The following is a 10,466-nucleotide window of genomic DNA, read 5'->3' as shown; positions in this document are numbered from 1 at the left end:
ATAAAGAAAAAGGTATTGCTACATGGGATGACACATGTGAAAGTGGAAAACCACCTTTACTCCTAAATACATGCATGTGAATGAATAACAAACGTGCACTACAAGGCTGTTTAATTAGCATTTCATCAAATAACCGAGACATGCAAACCAAGATACACCTACTCTTTCAACTTGTGTTCTTTTTAAGCCCAAAAATAATCCAAATTTGTTAACAAGGGCGTGTTCATGGCGTTTGGTGTTTTGCTTGGGTGCTAGGATGGGGTTCGCCGGAGCAACATATGGGCGCGACAAGCAATAGGGTGTTCACGAAGAAGGTGCCCTAGTGTGTGTGTTTAATGGCAGAAAGGGGTGGTGGACACCTCATGGTGGCCTTGTGGGTGTCCAAAGTTTTAAAATATAATGCTAATAATGATATAACATGTATTAAAAAGGATTAAATTATCTAAAGCTTACAACCTAATATAACAAATACACAAATAGGGTGTATTTTAAGAAAAGTTTAAATAGATTACTAAAGATCCAACAAAAGTAGACATATAAACAAATGACACTTAATGAAAAAGGAAACTGGAAGTGTATTGCTATTTAAAATTGAACTTTCTAATTTTAAAAATCAATTATTAACCATGATATAGCAATCATTATTCGAGGTCTCTCCTCTTTTTTTTTTTTAAATCATCCCTTTAGTTTATACTATAATAATATTTATAGGAATATTAGATTTTAATAATTCCAACTATTCGTCGTTGGCCGTCAACAGTCACAACTTCAAAAATAACCACTGGCAGTTCCAACTATTAGCATATTGGCCTTCAATGGACCCTGACTAACAGAACCCTAACGCCGTTAGTCTCCGGTCGCCGGAAAAAACGTTTTTCGCCGGAAAACTCATTTTTGCCGGAAAACTCAACATTTTTGTCTCAAATCTCTTTCTACCTTATTACGGACCTCCAGTAACCTTTTTCTAGTAAAAGCTCCAACTATTGAAGTCGCCGGAAAACTCTTTTTTCGCCGGAAAACTTCTTTTTGGCCGGAAAACTCAACCTTTTGGCTGGAAAACTCAACATTTTCGTCCCAAACCTCTTTGTAACCTTAGATCAGACCTTTAGAAACCTTTTTCTGGCCAAAAACGGTTTTCCGACGACCGGAGACCAACGACGTTAAGATTATGTTAGTCACGGTCCATTGGTGGCCAATATGTCAATAGTTAGGATTGTCAGTGGTTATTTTTTAAGTTGGGACTGTTGGCGCCCAATGACGAATAGTTGAGATTATTAAAATCCAATATTCCATATTTATATGCGTTTAACCCATTTAAGTTTTATTTAACTTGATTATTCTTTAATAACCTACACCTGTCAACATGAAAAAACAACTGGATATAATTTGTTTTCCATGACATTTCGGCATAAGTTATATTGAAAACGAATTGCATCCAAAACAAACTATGTTTTTTTGGTATCTTATACTATACGAGTGCCAATACCGTGATAAACCAAAACGATTCCAACCGATCTATATCAATACAGGTCTTGATAGTTGTTTTATAGTTTCGAACGATATCCTTTTAGGAATATCACGACACGTCTATTGGAATGAGTACAGTACCGTAACGACCCAAACTAATACCGACTGAATTCATACATAACTAATAATAAAACACAATCAAATAGTAGAAAATACATGTCAAGGGTTAGGTTCATTTGTGAACAACCAACCCTCTTGATAGTGAACTGTGTGAACTAATCCTAACCATTGATTATCAATACACAAGTATAAATCAATGATCAAGATTTGATAATGAAAATACACTAGTGTATTTTACGATTTGATGATGTAAATCAATGACCAAGATTTATTTACTCAGTTCACAAATACATTAATGTTCACTCTAAAACTCTACTCTACACGTCAATTACTAAATTAGTTTATAAACAATAAAGTTGCACAAATACTTATACTTAACGTTATGTAGCTGCATAATTTCAACTTTCACGATATATTTTACATATAAATATATTAAATTATACCGTTATGATTATTCTATCCAGGGCCGGTTCAAAGAGCTTCAGAACCTAGGGCCTCTCAAATTAAAAGGCCTCCAAAATTTGGTGTGCTTTCTTTATACTATGCTCAATTATTATAAGATAATACACTGAACAACACACTAAAAAGGTCTGCAATTGAAACAGCACGTTAGTCCATTACCCAAATTGAAAGGCCTATAATCATTAGCTATTATATCTATAAAAAAATGTAACTTAAATTTTTTTTAGACTTGATTACGATAATTTCATTGAAAAATTTGCCTCAATTAAAGCTAGAAAAATAAAATTTATTTAAGCATATGCTATATCTATAAAAAATGTAACTTAAATTTTTTAACTACGCCAATCATATAATTTTTAGATTTTAATTGCATGTCCCAATCCCGGGTAAAGAAGAAGAGTTTTGTTACTAAATATGTTGAAAAATATAATTTTACAAAAGAGCATTCACTTTGTAGTTCGCTTAGGGCATCCGAAAACGTAGAAACACCCCTGATTCTATCTTTAAAATAAAATTCGATGATAAATCTCACCATAACATAATAAAACAACGAATAAGAAGAGGACAAACAAGTGCCAGGTGCATAAGAAACAAAGGTTTAAATATTATAAACAAATAATAAATAAATAAATAAATAATCCAACAAGTGAGTAGTAAAATGGGGTAAAAAAGCAGTTATTGGTTGAGATTAAAGTGCCTGATAATAAGGACTCAAAGCAAGCGCGTAGATCCTCACGCGCCCTGGATATGCGTTAACCTCGGAGGGTGGCGGGGAACAGCCTGGTTTGCCTGCCAATTTTAAAAAACTAAACTACTTTGCTCTCTCCTCTGTGTGTGTGTTTGCCAATATATTATATTATTATTATATATAAACACCTCCCCTACGTATTGATCTGCGATTGATTGATCCAGTGCCTCCAGAAAAAGCGATAAAGAAAACCCCATTATCATTTAACAATTTGCATGTTCTTCCAAAACATTTCGTTTGTGGGTCTACTGTTAACATTTCAATGCACACAGGGTGTTTGATTAATTGTCCGTGAGAGAATTTCTTGAATAAACAAAATTCAGACTATTTAAAAACGTCACGTTCATTTCAGTAGAGTGTTTCCAAAACATTTCATTTGTGGGTGTACTGTTTCTGGGTTACGTTTTTAATGCACACAAGCTGTTCGATTAAATGTCTGTGAAAGATTCTTGACTTAAAAAAACGTTCCAAAACATTTCCTGTTTCTGTGTGTTAAATTATGTATGCACACAAGGCGTTCGATTAAATGTCTGTGAGAGAGATTCTTGAATAAAAAACTTCTGACAATTAAAAAACGGCACGTTCATTTCAGTAGTGTGTCACTCCTTATACTATATATATAAATTGTTGTCAAATGCACATGGCCTTTTGAGCTTCTTCTCTTCTCTAACTAATTTCCCGCAATAGTTTTCTATTTCCTCCTCACATGGTTTGTCTCTCCACATTCTCTCTCTATGATTAATTCAATTAACCAATTTGTTTTGTTTATTCATTGACTGGGTGCCTCTGGGATACTTTCCAGATCTACAGAGAAAAAGAGGATGACAAGGAGGTCAGATGCATTTCCAACAATACCTTTGATCTAAGTGGCACCTGTTATCAGTCTTAATCAAACAAACTCTTATTGGGTTTCAATCATTAGCTGTTTTATCTCTGAGTTTTGGCCATCTTTCAAGAATTTTGATCTGTTTTGACTTTCTTCTTTGGTGTTCATGTTGTTCTTCAAGTATGGATTGACAACTGAGAATTTCTGGATTATGTTGATGAGCAATATATATTGGTGAGTTTCATGTTTCATGTTTCAATTCAAGAATTATCATTTATATATCACCCTGTTTTCATTTAGAATATTTACTTGGCATTTGTGAATCCCACATCATATTTCTCTGATTCAAGGGCTTGTAGTTTTAACTGAAGCTAACATATTGCCTTATGAACATTGAACAGTTATGATCAGCGTTTATTTTTTATTTTTTTAAGAATATAATAGTCTTATCTAGGATGGTTATAGGCAGATATTTATTATATTATGTACAGTGCCTCTGCATAAATACTCCGCAACTACTTCTATTGATAAGGATATCAATATATCATAAGTTTCTAACTGCAGATTTTAATACGGGTATTTGGTTATTCGGGCGTTCATAAAATGGTGCACGAGATGGAGGAAGATCATGTTGAAGATATGGAGGTTGAAGTACTATCGTCAATGTGGCCAGAAGACATTGATGAAGCTGGAAAAAAGTTCAACGTAGAAAAGCCAGGTGTCCATGACAATATGTTAGATGATTTAGCCTTCATTGAAGAACCTAGTATAGTTGATTTCAAACGATTAGTAGAACTCACAAGTTACAGCGAAAAAGGGTCATCACAGTTAGCTTATCTCGTAAAAAACTGGGAATATAAACAAGAAAACGCTGTGAGACTTTTACGGGAAGAGCTTGAAAACCTAAGCAAACAACAACGTCAAGTCGAGCTCAAGAAGTTAGAAATATACGAACAACATCGGTTTGAAGAAGAAAGCTACGGAGGTGATAAACGTCCTGTTTCCGTGTTGGATGAAGGTTATGAAATATTTCAAGATGTCCCCAGAAAGAGAAACGATGTTATCGTTGAAAATAAACAGTTAGAAATAGATGCCGAGTATGATACGGTTACGTACTGGAAGCAACAGGCTTTGTATTTGGGAAAATTATTGGAAGCGAGTGTTCAACGAGAACAGATCCTTTTGGAGAAACTGGAAGAAAGCATTGAGAAGCTTGAAAAACAATCGTCCCCTGTAGAAGAACTTTCTCAAATACTGAAAAGAGCCGATAACTTTTTACATTTTGTTCTTCAAAATGCACCTGTTGTTATTGGCCATCAGGTATTTTATCTTTGCAGTTTGCAATAAGTTGTCTTTTGTGTTTTTGCTTTTGAAGTTTCTATTTTACCATCAGCTTAATGTTTTCAAAGTTCTCTTTTATTTATGTTTAAGGAATACAATAGTTCTCTATGATTTATGTTTATATTTTTAGGATAAAGAGTTGCGGTATCGCTTCATCTACAATCATTTTCCAAGTTTACGAGAGGAGGTAATATGATCGATCGTCTTTAGTATAATACAGGTCATTTGTTTTTTTACCCATGTATTTTTTTTTTTTAATTTTAGATTATTTTTTATTAGGATATTATTGGAAAAACAGACGTAGAGATATTTAAAGGTGGCGGTGTGAAAGAATCCCAAGACTTTAAAAGAGAAGTATTGGAGAGAGGATTACCAGCAAAGAGAGAAATTACGTTTGAGACCGAATTATTTGGAGCCAAAACATTCTTAATATACGTTGAACCCGTGTTCAGCAAAGACGGAGAGAAAATTGGTGTAAACTATATGGGTATGGAAATCACTGATCAGGTGAGAAATTGTGTGTAAAAGTGTAACATATGCAACCATGGTTGATTCATGTTTTTATGCTTTGTATTTGAAAATATATATTTTTTTATATACAGGTGAAAAAAAGAGAAAAGATGGTGAAACTTAGGGAAGAAATAGCTGTGCAGAAGGCGAAAGAGACGGAACTTAACAAAACTATTCATATTACAGGTTGGTAAGCTTTCTTTGCTTCAACCTTATAGTAGCGTTTGGTAATTTTCAATAACATAAATCTTAGAGTAAAATGCCATTTTCGTCCCTGAGGTTTGGCTAATTTTGCGACTTTCGTCCAAAGGTTTGTTTTTCCGCATCTGGATCCAAAAGGTTTGAAATCTTGCCATTTTCATTCGGCGCGTTAACTCCATCCATTTTTCTCCGTTAAGTCTGAGTTTTTTTGTCTTTTTTGTTAACTTAAAGAGCAATTCGGTCTTTTTCAAGGGTATTCGGTCATTTTACATAAAGTGAAAAACACCGAAGTGCCCTTTAAGTTAACAAAAAGACGAAAATACCCTTGACTTAATGAAGAAAAATTATGGAGTTAACGAGCCGGATGAAAATGACAACATTTCAAACCTTTTGGATCCAGATGCGGAAAAACAAACCTTTGGACGAAAGTCGCAAAACTGACCAAACCTCAGGGGCGTAAATGGCATTTTACTCCGTAAATCTTGTTACAAATATTGAGAACTTTAGTTAAACGTTTTATTTTCCGAAACAAGAAGACATGTCGTTTATCTTCATCTATTTGAGGTTTTACTTTAATGAGCTTTTACTATGCATACTTGTGTTGTTTGTACACCGAAAGTTCAGTAAGTTATGTTATATATTAAGCAAACATTATAAATGTTTCTATATACAGTATTAAAATCAACTTCTTGCAGAGGAAACAATGAGAGCAAAACAAATGCTAGCAACCATGTCACACGAGATACGATCTCCACTATCAGGGGTCGTTAGCATGGCCGAAATTCTATCAACAACAAAACTCGATAAAGATCAGAAACAACTTTTGAGTGTCATGTTGTCTTCTGGCGATTTAGTCCTTCAACTTATTAATGACATCCTCGATCTTTCCAAAGTTGAGTCAGGTAGAGTCCGGTCCTTTATAACTCAATATTTTACAATTAGTATTTCCTTATTTAATGTTTATGGATTGTTCTCAGGAGTTATGAGGCTTGAGGCCACAAAGTTTAGGCCTAGAGAGGTAATCAAGCATGTACTTCAAACTGCCGCTGCATCATTAAAAAAGATGCTAATTTTGGAAGGACATGTAGCAGATGATGTCCCACTGGAGGTTACATTTTCAATATCTCTACAAAATAATTATTACTTTGTATTGTAAACAATAAACATGTTTATTTAATTAATTTCTAGGTTATTGGTGATGTGTTACGGATTCGACAAATTCTCACCAACTTGATCAGGTAAACTATTTATGATTTTATACTAAAATCTTTAAAAATCTCTATTAATTTTGTTAAATTATTTTGTGTAGCAATGCTATCAAGTTTACCCACCAAGGAAAGGTTCAGATTAATCTTTACGTGATAGCAGACCCATATCCTGAATGCCAGCTGGAACCGAAGATAAATGATGACTCAGCAAAAAACGGACACGAGGATAATGAATCTTGCTCGCATGAAAATGTTGTGTGGATACGTTGTGATGTTAAGGATACCGGGATAGGAATTCCGGGTACCTTTCAAAATATTATTTTTCTCATGTTTATCTTATTTAAGTTATGAAATATAGGATGCATTAACGGTGATTTATGTTATTACTATGATGTCAGAAACCGCTTTGCCAAATTTATTCAAGAAATACATGCAAGCTGGTGCAGATACAGCTCGGAAGTACGGTGGGACCGGATTAGGTTTAGCAATCTGCAAACAGCTGGTAATGTTTTCTTGGTTGAATTCTTTTGTCTGTAATGCGTGAAACGAATTTGATTTTAAACTAATAAACCGTCATCGCAGGTTGAGCTCATGGGAGGACATCTCACAGTATCAAGCAAAGAAAATTATGGGTCGACGTTCACGTTCGTTCTACCTCATAAAGTTTCACTCGCGTGTGACAGCTCAGACGATACAGATGAATTTGACGACATGGCTGACAACGAGTCATCAGATGATGACCTCAGCTGTGGCTTCTTCCAGTTTCAACCGCACTCTTTAGTCTCTGTTTTTACGTCTAACGGTTCTGGAATCCCGCATAAAGTAAACGCGAAAGAGATCAGCTTAATCGATGACGACCATTCTTGTATTGATACCTCATCAGAACCGGAAAGTTCGTCGAAGTGCGGTTCCGAGAATGAAAACACAAATTGCATCAAGAAAGAAAAAGATAACTGTGATGATCTACCGTTGGCTTCGTGCTCACCTTCTGATGAACATAGTTCTAGAAACGGTCAAGAAGTTGTTCCCAATTCGGAAACGAAACCTAAGATTCTTCTTGTTGAAGATCATGTGGTGAATGTGATGGTGGCACGTAGGATGATGCGGCAGTTGAATCAAGATATGGATGTTGTGAATAATGGAGCTGAAGCTGTACGCGCCGTTCATCGTTGCAATTATGATCTCATTTTTATGGTATTTTCTTCATCTTAATAAAATCTTATATCCCTACAACAGCAATATACTTCTGTTAAATTTTAGTAATTATATAAGTTTCCTATATTTCATAGGGTTATTAGATTTAAAAAAAAAAAAAAAAAAATGTATCATTCAATTAAAAAAATAAGTTTCATTTGTTGGCCGATAATAATCCCAACTTTAAAAATTTCTTCCAACGATCCCAACTTGTAAGAATTTGGCCTCCATCAATCCTTTTCTAACATATAGGTAGCGTTCGTTTCATGGAATGGAATGGAATGGAATTAGGAAGTTTTTCTTTGTAAAATTGATCTTGGTTGGGGGAGGGAGGAATTTGAAATCCCATGAATTTCTTTAATCAATGAAATTTGTGACTATTTCAACATTCCATTCCATTCCTTCATTAGAGTGAAGGATTTCTAAGGAATGTTGAAATAGTCACAAATTTCACTGATTAAAGAAATTCATGGGATTTCAAATTCCTCCCTCCCCCAACCAAGATCAATTTTACAAAGAAAAACTTCCTAATTCCATTCCATTCCATTCCATGAAACGAACGCTACCTAAGAATTTGGCCTCCTCAATAGATTCAAGTGCACCTGCAGACTCCTTAAATGATTTAAGTGCACCTATGTTGGAAAAGGATCAATAGGGGCCAAATTCTTACAAGTTGGGATCGTTGGAGGGAATTTTTAATGTTGGGATTATTATCGACCAACAAGTGAAACTTAGGATTATTAAAATCCAATAACCCTGTTTCATATAGACACAAGTATTTTCCATTAGAGTAAAATGCCATTTCCATCCCGGAGGTTTGGCCAGTTTTGTGACTTTCGTCCAAAGGTTTGTTTTTCCGTTTCTGGGTCCAAAAAGTTTGAAATCTTGCCATTTTCATCCGGCTCGTTAACTCCTTCCATTTTTCTTCACTAAGTCATGGGTAATTCCGTATTTTTTGTTAACTTAAAGGGCAATTCGGGCTTTTTCAAGGGTATTCAATTTTTTTTACATAAAGTGAAAAAGACCGAATTGCCCTTTAAGTTAGCAAAAAAGAGCAATGAGCCGGATGAAAATGGTAAGATTTTAAACCTTTTGGATCTTGATGCGGAAAAACAAACCTTTGGACGAAAGTCGCAAAACTGGCCAAACCTCAAGGATGAAAATGGCATTCTACTCTTTCTATTATTATATCTTAAATGAGACCAAAATACAAATCTTAAACTATGTGTTTTTGGGTTTGTGGGGCGGAATGGTTAAAAAACTTGTGACATTTGTCGTTTTATACATGCGTTGAAATCATTGTCTTTGTTGTTTTTGCAGGACGTATGCATGCCGGTAATGGATGGGCTTGAAGCTACTAGAGTAATTCGTTCCTTTGAGAAAACGGGTAATTGGGATGAAGCAAGAAAGGCTGGAGTCGAGCTGGAAGATTCGCCTTCATATGATCAAATACTGAACGGGCCCAGAAAAAGAATTCCCATCATTGCAGTAAGTAATATAATTTCTCAAAATAATAATGTAATTTAATTTCTCAAAATAAAAGTGATTTAGGAGGCTTTTAGCATTTAAAACACACTTTAGACAACTTGCAGCCCACCTGTTTAACATGTTGACTTCTATGACTAACGAAACGTGATGGTGTTGACCAGATGACTGCAAATGCAATGTCGGAAAGTGCAGAAGAGTGCTTTGAGAATGGTATGGACTCATTTGTAACAAAGCCTGTTACTCTTCAAGGTTTAAAACAATGTCTTGAACAGTATGTGTTGTGATATAACACCACCCTGTAAATATATGTGTGTATGTATAGAAATGTGAATGTGAGTTAGGAAAGTTTTGTAATCTATGTTTGGTCTTCTTCTCGTCCTCTTGCTTTCTTGATCGAGTTTATCTATTTTTTCTCGTCCTCTTGCTTTCTTTCTTGATCAAGTTATTGTAGAAGGTTTTATTTTAGCTTAGCAAAATAAGTAGGACGGGCTTTTTTATTATGGTTCAAGCACCGAGGACGCGTTAAATTCCATTCAAGCTCAATATTTGTAGTTATGTAAGCAGGAACTAGTTGCTAATGGTTCAAACACTTGGAAGAATTTGTGTTTTAGTTTTATCTTTTTGTAGAATGCATTGGTTTTCTTTTTGAACAAATATGTATTCTTTTTCTCTAATCACAAACTAGAGGCGATTACAAAATGATATTAAGTATCATACTTCAAGCCACAAGAACATGTGTTTATAAGATTCTTATAGCTGTCTACCTAAAATTGGTTCCTAAACCACCCTCAATATATGTATATGTATATGTGATAGTGATGTGAGTTGGTTTACTTTCAAGTGCGATAGACCTAGTAAAAATAATCTGAAATCTAATGATTCAATGACAACATTTTTAACA

General features: G+C 34.6%; 1 protein-coding gene across 1 annotated transcript; it reads left to right on the top strand.

The window, feature by feature from the left end:
* The first annotated feature begins 2,859 nt into the window (after window positions 1–2,859).
* Window positions 2,860–9,978, top strand: LOC110865104 (histidine kinase 5). The gene is made up of 14 exons (XM_022114314.2): window positions 2,860–3,506; window positions 3,600–3,857; window positions 4,188–4,943; window positions 5,095–5,151; window positions 5,244–5,471; window positions 5,567–5,660; window positions 6,371–6,577; window positions 6,653–6,783; window positions 6,864–6,913; window positions 6,985–7,184; window positions 7,282–7,385; window positions 7,466–8,077; window positions 9,398–9,565; window positions 9,727–9,978. The coding sequence occupies exons 3-14, from the start codon at window positions 4,227–4,229 to the stop codon at window positions 9,847–9,849; spliced, it is 2,691 nt and encodes an 896-aa protein (XP_021970006.1). The 5' UTR covers window positions 2,860–3,506; window positions 3,600–3,857; window positions 4,188–4,226; the 3' UTR covers window positions 9,850–9,978.
* The last annotated feature ends 488 nt before the right edge of the window (window positions 9,979–10,466 follow it).

This window comes from Helianthus annuus, chromosome 6 (assembly GCF_002127325.2).
Source record: "Helianthus annuus cultivar XRQ/B chromosome 6, HanXRQr2.0-SUNRISE, whole genome shotgun sequence".
Taxonomy (NCBI): Eukaryota; Viridiplantae; Streptophyta; class Magnoliopsida; order Asterales; family Asteraceae; genus Helianthus; species Helianthus annuus.
The sequence above is the reverse complement of the archived record's forward strand: the minus strand, read 5'-3'. Positions and strand labels throughout refer to the sequence as shown.

Coding starts and splice junctions, on each gene's coding strand:
- LOC110865104 (XM_022114314.2), top strand. CDS start 4,227: ATGGTGCACGAGATGGAGGAAGATCATGTTGAAGATATGGAGGTTGAA. Junction 4,944..5,094: donor CTGTTGTTATTGGCCATCAG/GTATTTTATCTT, acceptor TTATATTTTTAG/GATAAAGAGTTGCGGTATCG. Junction 6,578..6,652: donor TCTTTCCAAAGTTGAGTCAG/GTAGAGTCCGGT, acceptor GATTGTTCTCAG/GAGTTATGAGGCTTGAGGCC.